Source organism: Mirounga angustirostris, unplaced genomic scaffold (genome assembly GCF_029215605.1).
Source record: "Mirounga angustirostris isolate CCGP_5_RB_7025 unplaced genomic scaffold, mMirAng1.0.hap1 SCAF_6, whole genome shotgun sequence".
NCBI lineage: Eukaryota > Metazoa > Chordata > Mammalia > Carnivora > Phocidae > Mirounga > Mirounga angustirostris.
The window spans coordinates 54,888,447-54,905,130 of record NW_026991714.1 but is presented as its reverse complement, the minus strand read 5'-3'; the positions used below and the strand labels follow the sequence as shown (position 1 = coordinate 54,905,130).

General features: G+C 47.0%; 1 protein-coding gene across 14 annotated transcripts in view; it reads left to right on the top strand.

Moving 5' to 3' along the window:
• Positions 1-3,002, top strand: part of PRRC2C (proline rich coiled-coil 2C) — a 90,471-nt gene extending 87,469 nt beyond the window's left edge. For 12 of the 14 annotated variants that reach the window (XM_054508061.2, XM_054508058.2, XM_054508060.2 and 9 more), the window contains one exon: positions 1,078-3,002. In XM_054508061.2, coding sequence (XP_054364036.1) covers positions 1,078-1,335 — 258 coding nt within the window. In that variant the 3' untranslated portion in view covers positions 1,336-3,002. Of the gene's footprint in view, positions 1-585; positions 639-1,077 lie in introns of all 14 variants that reach the window. The other 2 variants (XM_045877457.3, XM_045877462.3) reach the window with 1 other exon arrangement.
• Positions 3,003-16,684: the final 13,682 nt, after the last annotated feature.

The following is a 16,684-nucleotide window of genomic DNA, read 5'->3' as shown; positions in this document are numbered from 1 at the left end:
ATGTTTATGATCATCATACTAGAAAATTTGGTTGACTAGCTAGTTTCTTTCTACATTGCTATCCCTCATTTCTCATTCTGAGTAATCAAATTTAAAGACTACTCTGCAGTGAAACTCTTAAGTGTGATCTACTTTTATTAAGGCTGTGTGCCTAGGATTTCCATCTGTTCATAACTATTAAAAAATGTGTAGGAATCTTTGGAAACTATTTGGCCATGGTTTCCAGTTGTTCTGTCTCCTTGGAACTTGATTTGCATACCTTCCCATGTTGGAAATGACATTAGAGCTTATAATGGGGTTGGGGAGGGTAAAAATTTCTTGAAATTGCTTTAGATCTTTATATAGTATAGGTTTCCTGTAGAACATGAAGGGCTCCTTGTTATATGCGAGAGGTACAGAAACTTAAGTTTTAATTGTGTACGTTACAGTGGTATAATTTACAGATTGACGTAAGTATATTCTTTGGGGCACATAGTCAATAAAAGTAGGAAATTATTTTACCAGCTCAGAATGTGGTAGGAGCTATCAGAACTTAGTGATCAAGTGAAGTTGTAGTTACTAATTTCTGATGCTCTTCCCCTGCAGAAGAGAGCTGTGGGAAGAGGACTCAGCCACAAGACATTTGGTCCTAGGTGTTGGTAATGCCACAATATAAGTGCTTCCTTTTCGTTTTATTGTAGACCACATATTGATAACTAGAAGTTTTAAGTGTTACATATATGTCTTCAAATTTGCAAGCAGTCTCCCTAAATAGAATTTGATATCAGTAAGTTTTGTTCCGGAAAAGTTACAGACCAACAGCAATTTCTGTCTTATTATTTTATAAGAGGGCAAACTTTGAAAATGTGGTGGGAGGTGGTCCTGTTGTTTTCAGATGTTTAAAAAAAATCACATGGAATATTTGCCAAGATAGGAAGAAATCTGTCCATTAAAAGCTGAAAGATCATTGAGGTACTTTTGGTTTGGGCCAAACACATGGGGCAAACGGATTTGTGGTTGGTGAAGAGTAAACGGAGATGGACGGACAGGCTTTGCTAATGCTGCAACGTTCTCAGTCGTTGTTTCTCATTTTTTAAGGCAAAGCAGAGAGCAGAGGTTCTTCAGTCCACGCAGCGGTTCTTCTCTGAACAACAACAGAGCAAACAGATAGGAGGCAAAGCCCCGAAAGTGGACAGTGATTCAAGTAAACCTCCTGAAACACTGACCGACCCTCCTGGTGTCTGTCAGGAAAAAGTAGAAGAAAAGCCACCCCCCGCACCCACCATAGTCTCCAAACCTGTTAGAACTGGACCAATCAAACCTCAGGCGATCAAAACGGAAGAAACAAAATCTTAAAAGGCTGTGGTTTATTGCAGGGGGTTGGGGGAGGGGAGAGGGGCACGAGGGAGAATGAGGTCAGATAATGCCAGCAGCCAAAGGGGTAAAATGGTCTGTGACGTTATCTTGTCCAGAGCTGGGAGGTGCGCAGGGGACACAGGAGCAGTTTACACTGACACACAGCCGCTGCACCAGTAAAATGAGGCTTCGCCAGCTGGCACCTACTGTACAATGCGCACTCTGTTGATGGCCGTGCATCTTCAGTCAGAATTTGTATACAAATATGTGCACACATTCCTTGAGTGCATATCATTTAGAACTGAAATCCTTATGGTTAGATGAAACACCAGAAATACGAGGAAAATAACCCCGCCGAGGAATAGCTGAGCCTGAACAGTGGTGATTCCAGCTAATACATCAGGTGTGGTTTCTTTGCTCCCTTACGTTCTTTGGATGTGATTGTAGCATTTGTGGGCTTGGTGGTCAAGAACTGAAGATAACTGGTGCTGGATAGAGGAGCCTTATTTTTTATTATGGCAGCTTGCTATTTTTGTAACATTGTGATTGAGTTGAACACAATCAAAGTACAGTCACTGACCTCCCCTTTTTCCTGGATAAGTGAGCAGGTGATGAAACATGCTGTCCACATCCTTGGACATGTCCAAACGGGCAGGGTTTGGCTACTACTTCTGTTTGAAATGATGCTGTGTTTTGGTTGTGGCCCGAAGCTTTGAAGTGCTACTTGGCATCTCCTTTCTTCCACGGAGTTGTCATGTCTTCAAACATGACAGATTGGGTAAAATACTAGTTAGGTTGAGTCTGGCTTGCCTCCACTCGTCATCTTTGTATGAATCCAATGGGGTTTTGTTTGTTTTCAACGGTTTTTAACTGACGTTCATCAAGAGCAGTGAATACCTAAAACTATGCCCTTAATGGAGGAAATTCTATCGAAGAAGGTGCATTTCTTTACCAGAGCTGTGTCATACCATCCTTTGGGCCCTCTGCTGGAAAAGTAGAATCAAGTCTCAAATAATGCCTTTTTAATTGTATCCTCTAGTATTATAGATGTAGGACAGTACTGTATCATACCTCTGTGAATGTAAAATATCTTGTACCTGCTTTATGATACGTAATAGTGACCGTGCTTTATCAGAGCTGTTTTTAATGACGTTATTCTAGAATGTTTTCTTTCCAGATGATGATTGAGAAGCTAATAAAAAAATGGTGCCAGGTACCACAACAGTAACAGAACTTTGCTGTTTTCTGGGGTTTTGTTTTTTTACCTCCCCCCCCCTTTTTTATTAATGGAGTGTGCTGGATGTCTCTATAATTTTGTTCAGATGACTGCAGAACCTGGAAAAGCTGTTGCTGCTATTGATGCATAACATACTGCTATTGGTCTTTTTATATAAATAAATATATATATATATATATACATACATATACATATATATATAAATAATTTGAATTTTTGGAAACTTTAGCTGTGCTGTCAACTTTGGAAAAAGTATCCCAGTTGTACCGTGTTGGGTTGGCATTGTACAGAAATTAACAGCCATATTGGTCTAGAAATGTTAAACAATTTTTTCCATTTGTACAGGGGTAACGCACTGTATTAAATATGTAAGGTCTTATCTACATGGGTTTGATTACAGAAACTAATAAAGTATTCTCTAAATAATGAATCTTGGAACTTCTAATCCATTCCTAAAATCTGAAGCAAGAAGGTCTGTCATGTACCAAAAATAGTGATCAAGAGTACATTAGGCTCTAAGGAAAAGATTATCATCCAAAGACTCGATTCTGACTTTTAAGAACTATAATATAGTTCATTCAGTCAAAGTAAATGTTGTCATGGAGGATAATAGGGCCTCTGTTCTCAGGGTAGCTGTACTCTTTTTGAGAGCAAGTCTGTTGAGGAGGAGGAGAGAAGTCTTTCTGGATAATGCCAAGTGCTGAAAGTAGAAAATAGTTTCATCGTTCTTCAGGGCAGAAATTGAAGGGCCCAAAAGAGATCTCAGTACTTAAATTTTGTATTTTTTGTATTTTTCCTAGCACATTCATAGATTATCACCTACACAAGCAGCCTGTAAGGGATTTGCTGTATTATTTACTCATTTTGTAATGTGAAGTGCTGAGGGATTTTAGTTGCCTAAAATCCCATATCCAGAACCCAAGGCTTCCAGACCCAGCTTTAGGAAAACTAGTAATTCAGTCGCTGATGACCTGTGTCCCTTCCTTACCCACGGATGCTAGGAGTCTTAAACATTTAGAGCACTCAGGTACTGTAAGCCATACCTAGATGGCCAAGCTTTTCAGGTTTAAGGCTTTTTTCTCAAAATAGGCTCTACATTGGTGTGGTGGATAAGGCTAGGATCACAGACCTGTACCAGAAGAGCTGCAGTCACCACTTCACATATTTGCCTTCTTGCTAAGTCACTTCTGTTGCCTCTGTTTTTCATATTCTAATCCTTAAGTTCAGTCCTTCTAAACGTTAGGACTTCAGAGCAACCAACTACATAGTTCGCACTCTGCATTTGCAAGCCACCATGTATGTGCTGTTCAGTGGGTTGTGTTAACTCGAAACCATGAACACCTTAGGCCCTTTGCTAGGTAGGATCATACAGTGGGTCTCCCACCACCACCACCCCTTAAAAAAGAAGTATCCAGTGAAAGTAAGGTATTTATGTCAATGCTTCTCCACAGTTTGGTCCTACAGTTCTTACCTCTGGCTTTTCTGGCATGCAACTAGATAACCCAAAAGATGTTGCAGTTAGTTGGCGGCAGTAGCTTTAGTCAACTAACTCTTTGAACATTTCTCTGCCCCTTGAACTGTTCTGGTAAGAGAGAAGATGGTGCTTCTGTCCTTAGTTAATAAATTGTACTTTATGATGGAAGAATAATTGGGGGAAGCAGGCTGGGGAATGAGGATAATTTGAAAAGGCATTTAATTTGCTTATTTTCACAATACAAATTACAGAAGTAAAGTTCCAACATACTCTTGGCTGGAGGCAAGATGTAGAAGAAGATAGAATCAGAATATGCCCTAGCGGAAAAAACCTGAGAGGCCCATCAGGACTTCAGTGTGTCCGGTGCACCTGCCCGCAGGTGCCCAGCTGATCTCATAGCTCATTGGCATCTTCAGTATTTCCACGTGCCCTTTCCAATCTCTTTTCTACCTGTAATCTACAGTTAGCCACAGTTGACCTGTTTGTGGAAAACATCTCAATTTGATTGTATTTTTAGGTGATTAATAAATTTCAGCCATAAGACCTTTGTATGAAATGAGCTAGAAAAGAACTGGACAGTGATGTCTTAACGTCACACTGGCCATCTTGGCATTTGCACGTTGCTGAAGGGAATCATTTGCTCAGCCCTTTTCCTCCTCCTGTGTGCTGGTCTTCATTCACACCCTCAGGTGTAGGCCTGAGCCTGCTGTTGGTGCCCAAAGTTATGGTGCTCTATATGGTTTTCCTGAAATAATCCAGAAGACAGTGGCAACATATTTCAAGCCAAGAGTGCTATTGATTTTCAGCCTTTCTTGGGGTATGATGGGTTGGCAGGTCATGTTCACCCCACCACAGAAATGAAGCTTCTGTGACCTGGTGTCACGTGGATTCTTAAGTGGAAGCCCTCAGATCTGGGGCGCCTGGCTGGCTCAGTCGATAGAGCATGTGAGTCTTGATCTCAGAGTTGTGAGTTCAAGCCCCACATTGGGTGTAGAAATTACTTAAAAATAAAACCCTGAAAAATAAAAGAAGCCCTGACTCAGATCTTTCTGGACTGGGAAATAGAAAATTATGAATGCCTTAATTCCTTGATTTTAGGTGTACGTTGATTTTCCATTCAATCTTTTGATGAAGTATATGCCATTTTCCTTGAGATGCCTGCTAGAGTCTTCTACGTAGGGTAAATACAGAGTTCCTTTGAATTTTTACAGATACTTTCCCTCAGTTTTCCAATTTTCCCCCACACCTAATTTGACAATAATTCTTTAGAGTGAAATTGGTAGAAATCAATAATAACGGACTTAACAGCCTACTAGCTGTGGGCATCAGTATGAAATCTAGCAAGTGGTTAAAGTTTGCTTAAGACTTGCTAACGTACTCCATATTCCAATGTAAGAATTATTTTTAAAAACACATTTCCCTCAACAGAGGAATAAGATACCATAGAAGAAGAAAATTTTACCTGAACTGGAGAGTTTAAGCAAGAGATGAGATTCTGGTAACATTAGGCAGGGGGTCAAGCATCAGTTACGTATCAGTTGCTAGGAATACAGAAGTCCGTTCCTTAGCTCAACATAGTCTGGTGGAGGAGGCAGAGATGCAGGCGGTGGCCTGAGGTCGGTCAGACTTCCATCACTAATATCCTGACCTGTTTTCTGGATGCCTTGAGCCATCTTCCCTTTCCCCTCCATCTGTCTACGCTGCCGACGTTTCTAAATATGATTAAGGTCCTTTTTTTTTTTTAAGATTTTATTTATTTGACAGAGACGGAACACAAGCAGGGAGAATGGGAGAGGGAGAAGCAGGCTTCCCACGGAGCAGGGAGCCGGATGCGGGGGCTTGATCCCAGGACCCTGGGATCATGACCTGAGCTGAAGGCAGACGCTTAACGACTGAGCCATCCAGGCGCCCCTGATTAAGATCTAAAGGCCTTTAGACAGTGCTTATCTGGCTTGTTTCTCACCATTTCTTGACACACCAGCTAATAAGTAGTGGGATTGTAAAGTTTCATCTTCTAGGTTTCTGAGCAAAAAAAAAAGTCAACATCGTTAATGTAAAGGGAGCCCCCAAATGCATTAGTGTTCAGTGGAGAATTAGAGCAGGGAAATTTCATTAAGCAGGCCTATGCTTCCAGATGAGTCAGTCTCAGGTCCAGGGATCATGTAGAGGAGCAGAAAGGAGGGACAGATGGATTCTGGCCTTCCGGATTTAGATTTGCCAAGAGGGAAAGTGTTCGATGTCCGTTAAGTTCACGCCGTTCTGTGTGGAAGGATACCTGGGGTACTGACTTAGGGCCGTGGTTTTCAAGCTGGAAGTATACACACTTCAACTGAGGCAGTTTTCAATATTTGTTTGACTAAGGGATTCAATGGCTTGTACAAAATATAAGTATTAACATAAAGAATGTTAATCAGTGCCAAGGGGGAGCTGTCATCAAACTGTTCAGTATGAGAAGCTGAAAAGAGTCTCACACCAAGAGTAAAGGTATGCTCCCCACAGAAGCTGCTAGGGCTACCCACGATGGGGGGGCGGGTTGACTGGGTATCGGATTTCTATAATCTGGGATAGAAAAGGATGTTACAAATTTTCCTCTTAAATAGCTAAGTTACCAGACTTTATATCCAGCTTAAAGGCTCACAGGGAAAAATGGAGTAACTCGTCAACTTTACCCACCTTGTCGCTCACGCACCACCCCCACCACCGTAGCCGAATCAGGGCCGTTCAGGTACTTGAATTTTTTAACCTTGGTCCCAAAGGTACTTCGGGATGTAATCAGGAAGCACAGAGTGGCCAGGTAGGCCTCCCACGTGAGGCAGCCCCATTCTTACCCATGGGGAAAGTACATGGTACTTTTTATTCCAGAAGCATTGGTGCAGCACCTGACAGGTGGTAGGCATCATCCTCACTAGGTCCCCAAAAAGCATGATTCCACCATCCTGAGGAACTCTGTTTAGAGAGCCAGAGAGAGTGAAAAAGATGGGAGTGGTACCTCCTTCCCTGGTCGTTTAGGTGTCGACGGGACAGCCTGGCCATTAGCACCAGACTATGCCCCTACTCCTTGGGTTCCCATCCATTCCTCGAATACAAAGGCTTTTCGCAAGTATGCTTTGGCCAGAGGTCACAGGAAAAAAGCAGTGGTAACAAAGGGTAATATCTCTGGTCCCACATGTCCCAAACTAGCTTCTTAGTCCTCCTGCCACATCTGCGTAAAAATAGCAAACATTCAGAAGGTGCCAGTGTGCCCAGCACTGTTTGAATCGACATGGAGCAACTGAGTCCTCCCAACATCCTTGTAGGAGGTATTTTCAGTCTCACTTGGGCATTAGAAGAATGAGGCATAGGGGCACCTGGGTGACTCAGTCAGTTAAGGGTCTGCCTTCGGCTCAGGTCATGATCCTGGGGTCCCGGGATCGAGCCCCGCCTCGGGCTCCCTGCTCATCGGGGAGTCTGCTTCTCCCTCTGACCCTCCCCTCACTCGCTTTCTTTCTCTTTCACTCGAATAAAAATCTTAGAAGAAGAAGAATGAGACATAGATAACTTGTACAACGACACACAGTAAGGGAGCCATGATCTGGTCCAGGCAGTCTGATTGTCAAAGCTTGTGGCAGAGGCTGTGAGCAGCACTGGACTCGAAGTTACTAAGAAAAGTCACAACTCTCTGTCTCGGTTTGCCCAGCTCTAAAATGGAAATGATTCTGTCTTCCTCATAGGAAGTGAAGTAAGTGAAATAAGATAGGTTTAAATAGAATGCCGGGTGTTTGATTGGTTGCAAGAAAAAAAGTGAGAACTTTATTGCCTTGTTAAACCTATGCAGCTTAATCTAGTGCCTGTGTTCTTCGGAAAGCTAGAATTTCCTAGAGCCAAATAGCTTCTGTAAACATGGGGTAAGGTCAGGGTTTCTCTTTCCCACTTCGGATTATACGGAGGGAATCCTTGGTTCCTCAGACGTATCCACGGGGAGAGAAGCCACACTGGTGGAGAGGACTTTAAACTCCCTCTCCACTTGCATCTGACGTACCCTGGTCCCACATAGGATTGCACCCCCCAAAAAGTGGTTCTCTACCAAAAAGAAACCGTTGAAGGCCATTGACATCTTTTCCAATTCGATGGCTTGAACTCTCTTCCCGTTCGAAGGCGGCCTGCACAGGCCCGAGCTCAGCCCTGGATGGTCTCTGCCGTTCCAAAGCCACGTTTCTCATAGTTCTTGATACCTACGGGTTGTGCCCATGGGTTAGGGGCAGCACAGCACCCAAACGGGTAACTGTTGGCTTGTTCAGCTGCTACCATGTTTTAGGTGCCGTAGGTGTTTATTGGGGCCTGCCCCTGGGGTCACCATTTGCGAGGGAGTGAAAAGGAGGATTGGGCAGCAGGAGGAATTGAACGGAGATGCTGTCGCAACAAAGGCTGTGGAGATCTGTGAGATGCTCCGGAAACAGGACATTCTTTCTGTGTCCTTGAGACAAGAGGGCCAGGCTAATACCTTCACGTTGTCTGATTATTGCCCTGAGCTGGGGAGGAGGGAGCGCGTCATTTGCAGGGTGGGCGGGGAGGGGGGGCGGCATTCTCTTCAGCTGAGGGCAATTCTGGGCAAGGGACTTAGCTTGAGCCCACACTGTCAGTAGCTGGGGATTGGAGCGCCTCCGTCCAGGAGAGAGAGGGTCACAGCATCAGTGTGGGCCAGCCTCTCACCGTTCACACATACGGGTCCCAGACAAGCAGCGCTGGGAAGAGCTTCAGACTCTGGCTGGTTTCTTCCTGGAAGAAGGTTAGTGTGCAAAACATAGACCCGGCCGTTGCAGCTGGTCTCTAGGCCAAGAGACATCTTCTCTTCTCATTCTAGATTACTCTGTCACCTCGCACCTCTGCTAGTCAGGATGGCTTAACCAGGTCCTAATCACTGAGGGAGGCTGAGCCCGTGTCCACCAGGTCTTTCTACAACAGGCCAGCTACGTGTGTCTGAGAGTCAGGCATATTCTTCCGTGGTCCAATGTCCTCATGACTAGAGTCCAGTATCTCTGCCAAACAGTAGTTTCCCTCCTTACTTGTTCCTTGCCAAGTGACCCCAAAGGAACTGTAAGCTATATAATGGGTATGTTCCTGGGGCACCTGGGGGACTGAGTCGGTTGTCCGACTCTTGATTTCTGCTCAGGTCATGGTCTCAGGGTCGTGAGATCAAGCCCTGTGTCAGGCTCCTCACTCAGCACAAAGTCTGCCTGAGATGCTCTCTCTCTCCCTCTCCCCCTTGCTCCTGCTCTCTAAATAAATAAATAAATCTAAAAAAAAAAAAAAAACTTTAATGGGTATGTTCCTGTGTCGCTAGTGGATGTATTCCTCTTCTCAGAGCAAGAATTTCTAAACCCACAGGGCCCAGAGTTGCAGGGATGAAAAACCCAAATTCTCCAAGTGGGTCCTTGGGAGTGATGGTAAACTCAACTCCACCCTTGGTCTCTAAAAGGGCAATCCATCCATGCTGTTACCCAATGCTGTGTAACAAATTATCCCAAAACTTAGTAGCTCAAATGACAAATACTGTCTGTTTCTGTGGGTCAGGAATGCAGGTGCAGGTCAGCTAGGTACCTCTGGCTCGAGGTCTTTTGTGAGTGCCGTAAAGCTCTTGACAGGCTGCAGCCTCATTTTAGGGTTCATGGTGAGACCATCCCCTTCCAAGATCACTCTTGGTTGTTGGTAGGCGTCTGTCCCCTCATCACTGGGCCTCCCCACGGGGCGGCCTCACATTACGGCCACTGGCTTCGATCAGTCCAACCGGCAGTGAGGAAGCACCCAAGACAGAAATCACATTCTTCTGTAACTTTGTCGTGGAAGAAACAGCTATCACTTCTGCCCTATTCTCTTTCTTAGGAGCCAGTCAATAAGTGCACGCTCAGGGGCGGAGATGACACAAGGTCGTGAATGGCAGGAGGCCGGATCATCAGGGAGTCCTAGAAGCTTCCTGCCACACCCTCTTCACAGAGTATTCTCTCCAACCTGGCTCCTCCGCAGGCTGGCAGCTTCTAAGAGAAGACACAGCGCGCTCCCTGGTTACATGCCCACTGCACGTCTCTTCTGATGTCATGTAGCTTCTTTGGTCCCAAGACACGCAGGATACCACCAGGGTGGAAACACACTCCCTAAGCTTTCCGCCAATACCAGCTGAGGTCCAGGCAGAAAAGGCAAAGCCATATTCAGAATGTGTATATTCCAGTCACCCACGTGTGGGATGGTTTTCCAGTCATGTTATTTCCAAGCTCCTGACCAACCAGCCACGCCTCTTAACCGTTTATATTCTCGTTTGGGGCCACTTCTTCCCCCCGCCGACCAGATGTGTTGCCCAAAAGCGCCTGTTGGGACCGTTTCCCCTCATCGCTGTCGTCTGGGGCCACACTGGCTGCAGAGAAACAGCTATGCAATCGGGGCTCGGACCCACCTACCGAAACGACAGAACCAACCCGAGTTTTTCTCCTTCTCTCTAAACTGACCGTCAGGGACCCTTCACACACACGGAGGGGCAGCTTAGGGAGAGGTTCCGGTGTGATGTTCGTGGAAGCTGTGGGGCCCTGGGCCACCTGCTTGTCCCTCAGGCCCTACGTCGGCACAGTTCTGGGTGTGTCACAGCTCAGGACTTTGAAGGGCTGACAGAACCGCTCAAGCCAGGCAGCTCTGGCCGTGTTGTCACTTCATATCCCAAGGCCAGGGGCTCGGCTTCTCCCAGGAACCTTGTAAAAAACTCCACTGTAGACGGTCTTGCTTTGTAATTCTGCTGCTGGAGCTCGGCGCACAGCAAGCAGCTCGTTTCCCCACCGATACCTTTAATACCATCAGGCCTTCTAGTTAGGGTTGCCCACGTGGCTGTGAGCCCACTTGCCCCACTGGTTGCACCTGCTCCAGAACCTGCTCAGAGCTGGCACACTAACGTGTCGCTCAGTCGGTAGGTTGAGAATATTCCTAAGTCCGGAATATGCTGCTTCAGAATCCAAAGAGGCCTCCTGGTCATTGTGCTCCACTAAGAAGAGTGGCAAGAGGTGGGAGGCACAGTATCCTGTCCTTTAATTTGGAGGGAATGCAGCAGCATGCCCCAGACCTCTGGATCCCTAAAAACTTCCCTGATGGGGTCGGTCCACATCAATCTGCTCTAACAAACATTCCTTTGGACATGGCGGCCGCCATTATGTGGGGCTACAACTCTGCTGAGTCTGCCGTGGTCTTCAGTGGGGTTTTTGTAGAGGCCAGAGGGGCAAATGAAATGGGGACGTTCAAGGAACCCCTACCCCCAAACCCTTCAGGTTTCTAAGGAAAGCATCAGTCAGGGCTGTTCCCACCTTGCCACAAGGTATTTACTCTGGTGGCTGGGAGGAGGCGACTTAGCATTTCCCACGGTGACGGCTCTTGCCTCAGGCCCCATGTTAGAACACTGCCAGCCTGCAAGTGTGTCCATTCCAGTCGCATACTCAAAACATATGGATGGAACGCCTGGGCAAGTCGTGGGCCCCGTGGACTCCCTGAGTCAGACCTGGACCAGGACCCTCTCTTGCCCCCAGATCTAACAGAGGGACCATGCTGACACTTCCAATATCAGCATCAAGCTGAATCCTGTGTCCAGAGTTCTTCAAAGTGTGTGTCCCCAGTGTATGGCTCTTTGAGTAAATGACCCTGGGTCCCTCTTGGCAGTCATTACCATGGTTTTACAGGGTCTCTCCCCCCCTTGATTTCTTTTAGTCGGTGGGGTTCCAGGTCCAGAAACTGAACAAAGAGATGGTGACTTTTTATTGAGGTGGCTGCCATTGATCATTGCTTGTAGAAGTATCCACCATTGATTTGCTTGTAGAAACCGAGCGATACTTGTTGACTGTTCACCATTCCTGGGAAGGCTGTGTTCTATTAACCACCTCTATAGTTCTGTGGGGATCAAACCACCCAGCTGCCGCTCAGATTTTGCTGCTCACTATGGTAATTTTATCCACCTGTTTCTGAGCATGGCACATAACTAGCTGACCTCTTATTTGATTACCTATTCTGCTCGCTGCTCTGTGAGGCCAATTCCAATCATCGCATCTCGCACTGTCAGCCCTGGCCTCCAGAGGACAGCCACCTCTGAGCTTCCCAATGATGCTGGAACCCTTTTGTACAGTACTTACTTTGTGCCTTTGGTAAAGTGAGTATCCTTCAGGCTCACCCACAGAGCATACTCCACTGGTGAGTTTTCTGCCCTTATACAGTATATCCAGTCTAGAATGCCCATGTCTCTAATCCTTTTGTTCCCTTCTTCCATCTGTTTTAGAATTTCTACTTTATTTAATATGGGCCATCCCTTACTCCCAACTTCCCAGAGCCATCATGGGAGCAGGCAAAGATGACTTCTAGGTTTGAGGCTCAAGCAGCCGAAAGGATGGGGCTGCCATTAAAAGAAATGGGGAAGACAAATGGTGGAACACGTTTGAAGGAGTTGATTAGAGTTCAATCTTGGACATGTCACACGTAAATGGCTATTAGTTAAATGGAGGTGCCAAGTAGGCAGTTAATGTATTAGTCTGGAGTCCAGGGGACAGATCTGGATCATAGAAACAGACGAATGTTGGGCACCTGGGTGGCTCAGTCGTTAAGTGGCTGCCTTCGGCTCAGGTCATGATCCCAGGGTCCTGGGATCGAGTCCCACATCGGGCTCTCTGCTCTGCAGGGAGCCTGCTTCTCCCTCTCCCACTCCCCCTGCTTGAGTTCCTGCTCTCGCTGTCTCTGTCAAAAAAATAAATAAAATCTTAAAAAAAAAAAAGCAGACAGATGTCCTCATCCTATGGATGGTACTTAAATGATGCAACTAAATGAGATTAACAGGGAAATGGGCATAGAGAACAGAAGAGATTGAAGGACTGAGCCTAGGATGCTCTAATGGTAAGAGTCTAGGAGAAGAAACAAGCAAAAGGAACTGAGGGTGTAACCAGTGAGCTTGGAGCAGGGGAAGCATGGTGTCCTGGAAAGTCAAGGATAGAAAATGTCTCAAGAAGGAGGAAGGGATCTATGGTTTCCAATGCCACTGGAGTGGGTTTGATGGAGCATGAAGGAAAGGAATTGGAGACAGCGGATATAGACAACTCTTTTCCAAGAGATTTTTGCTTATTTGTTTTGTCGTGGGAAACAGTGGGTTCAAGAGGGGATTTTAAGATGGGAGAAATAACATGTCTGTATACTGGTGGGAACGGAGAGGGAAAGTTGATGTTCAGGAGGGGAGGAGAGACCTTGAGTGGGTGAGAGAGGATCGGGTCTGGTGCCCAAGTGCAAGGGTAGCTTCGGAAAAAGGTTCAGAGGGCCAACAGCTCACCTGTAGGTGCGGGAGAGGAGGCAAAGAATATGGGGAGATGTGCTTCGCGGGTTCTTACCACTGCTTCAGTTTTCCACGCTGAATGAGGATTGGGAAGAAGTGTTTGAGGTTTGAGATGAGAGGTTCCTAGGCCTGGATGAGCTCCCACTTGAAGTTTGCAGTCACGACTCTAAAGTGAGATTAGTCACCAGGCTGTTTCTCTCTAGCCACCCACAGCTGCAGGGGGTGAGTGGGCCTCGGGTCGGCACTCAGCCAAGCAAGTGCAAAGATTTAGGAGTGGGCCAGGGAGCTGAGCACCCAGTGGGGACTCAGATGTCACGTTAGTCAGTGCTGCTTCTCCTACGATCTACAAACATCCTACCCCGGGTTTGTAAGGTTCACGGCAATCATGACTGAGTCATAGTCACGGTAGAGGGCTGGAGCAATATGCTTCTGTTGTCGTAGGGATGGCGAAGGAATGGAGTCCCTAGACTTTCCAGGTCACGTCTTCCCGTGAGGCCCAGAACAGTCCCCCATCCTGTTCTTCCGAGTCGATTCGCGTCCATCTTCTGCCACGTGGAGAGCTACCAAGAGAGCCTAGCAGAAGGTTCGCTGCCCCAATTTCGAATTAATAATCATGTTGGTAGTTGTATATTTGTTGTTTCTAGAGAATATATGTTCTCATTTTATCTTACCCACCCATGTGTTTTGTGAGTGGACCAACCTGGTTGTTAAGTTTATAAACTTTGACGCCAGGCTTTGCAAGCAGCAAACCCCTTCCAGTAGGGTTCTGTCGTGGTCAGTGTGAAGAAAGACCCTCTTCCTGCCAAACTGCTTCTTACCCATCTGGACTGGAAACTTCGAGTTTGGGTGTCGGGATTCAGAAACGTGTCTTAGGTAAGTGTGGACCATCATAAAGGATACTGAGCGTAGGAGGCAGAGACGGGATTTGTATTGTGTAAATTGCTTTAGATGTATCTGAACCACCTCAGACTTCCCGCGCGTTCCTATGTAAAGCTGAAATGTTGTTCCCCAAAGCCGCTGTGTCAAAACAGCAACAAACACACACAAAACAGACTGTGTTAAGAAATCGGTATGGTGGGCACCTGGGTGGCTCAGTCGTTAAGCGTCTGCCTTCGGCTCAGGTCATGATCCCAGGGTCCTGGGATCGAGTCCCGCATCGGGCTCCCTGCTCCTTGGGAGCCTGCTTCTCCCTCTGCCTCTCTCTCTCTCATGAATAAATCAATAAAATCTTAAAAAAAAAAAAAAGAAATCGGTATGGTCACTGTGTCCGTTCTGGAGTCGGTGTGCAATAATTGCTTCTGCCATATTCAAACACCATGCACACATTTGTTTACACTTTGAAAACCCTACACAGTTTAGAGACGTGGGTAGTCATATGGCCGAAGGAAACAGATGGGAACACAGTGCTGTCGCAGATTCTGACTCAGGGTAAATCATTGCTGGGCTCCCACTAGGATCTCAATGCTCTGCCAGGCCCTGGGATAGGAGGGAAGGGGAAAAGTGGAGCTCCCGCTTTCAAAAAGTATGTTTGTGAGGAAAAGGCTTACATTCCTGGCATTATATGAGGGGCAATCTATGTATACGCACAGATTCATATTCATCCTGGAGCTAAATATATTTATTCATTTATATATATCCTGGGGCAGATATTTAAACATTTTAAAATGGAAAAAAAAAAAAAGGTAAAAATGAGGGATTTTTGCAAATATTTTCTCACCCGTCACTACTGCCCTAGGAGAAAGAGTGTAAGTTACTTCCCTTTTACAGGTAAGAAAACCGAGGCTCACAGACATTAAATCACTTACCCAGGATCACTCAGCTCAAAAGCGAGAGTCTTGAAATCAGTGCCTTCCGTTCCAAAGCCGAAGCACCTGCCCTCTCCGCAGACGTGCTGTGAATCATCAGGAAGTCAGGAGCAAGGACGGTGCTGGGAGGAGGGGTGCCCGGGAATTCTTCGCTTTTGGAACCGTGGCCATTAGATGGCACACTTACCAGCGTCTAAGGCGGGGGCTTCCTCGTTGCCCTTCCCGGCTCTGCACTCAAGACCCATCTTCTCCCCACATCTGAGGGGATTCCTCATCGAGGTCACGTCTGCAGGGAAAATTTGTGTCAGCTGCGACCTTCCAAGGGGCAAATCAATCCCATTAACGCCAGCTCCCGAGAGAGCCTGACGCCACGGGGATAAAAGAAGAAGCGGGAGCTGACGGTGGTGGCATTTTTGGTCTTTTCCTCCTCTGAGGAGGTGGCATAGCTGACATGTGGATCCAGAGTCTATAACGGGGGCATTTCTTTCCGAGACCATGAGCTCAAGTGTGGAAGGGGCCCCAAACTGAGCTGAGCGGGGATCGAAAGGTAAATCCGTCGGGCATCCTCCTAAGAACAAACTTTTCCAGCCAGAAGATCAGGCTGGGGAGCTCAGGCGCTCGTCATTCGTGCCACAGGGTCACCTCGAGAGTGTGCTGGGTGGGGGTCCAGGGTCGGAGACGCCTCACCTCTTCCTTAGTGACGTCCGGTCACCAGGGCCGAACTGGAGGGTCGCTTGGCTCCGCAGTGGAGTCTTTGAAGCCAGGCAGGCCTAGGTTCAGATTCCAGCTCTGGGCCCCTGGGGAAGCTACCCCATTCCTCCATGGCTCAGTTTCCCCGCTCCTTCAGTGGGGGTCCCAGAGCCTCCTTTGCACAGTTACTGTGGTTCTCCAAGAAGGTAACGGAAAAGGGCACCCCAGGGTAGCCGGCCCTGACTGGGTGGCTGCTATAACCTTTGTTGTCAGCATCAAGCCCCCAGTGTCTCCCACGTGCACATCTGTCAGCCCCAGCTTGGCGCATGGCCCTTTCCTGTTCGTTTTTTTTTAATTAATTTATTTTTATTATTATTACGTTCAATTAGCCAGCATATAGTTTCCTGCTCTTTAGAAGGTAAGCGCTCTGGGAAGAAAGCCCCACACGTGTCAGAGATGCCAAATGGCCCTGGGGCGGGGAGGGCTCCATGGGAGGAGCACCTGTTAGGGGGGAAGCAGTACCGGACAGGGCCCAGCTGTGCGACGTGGGGAGAGAGCCAGCACCTCTCTGGGCCTCCATGTCCTGAGCTTTTACCCTGGGGGGGTCAGGGTAACTGCCCTTGATTTTGAAGAACTATCTGTCTTTTGACCGGTGGGCCGGGGGAGTGTGGGCTGGGACTGGGGCTGTAGGGAGGCCCCACTGAGAACGGGACAGCGGACGTGCTGTGCCGGACCCACGTCTGCCCCCTGAAGTCCGTTTACTGGCGCTTGTATTTTAGATTCATAGTTGCCGTGAACCCAAATTCCTTGAGTCCTCTGAGTGCAAGCCT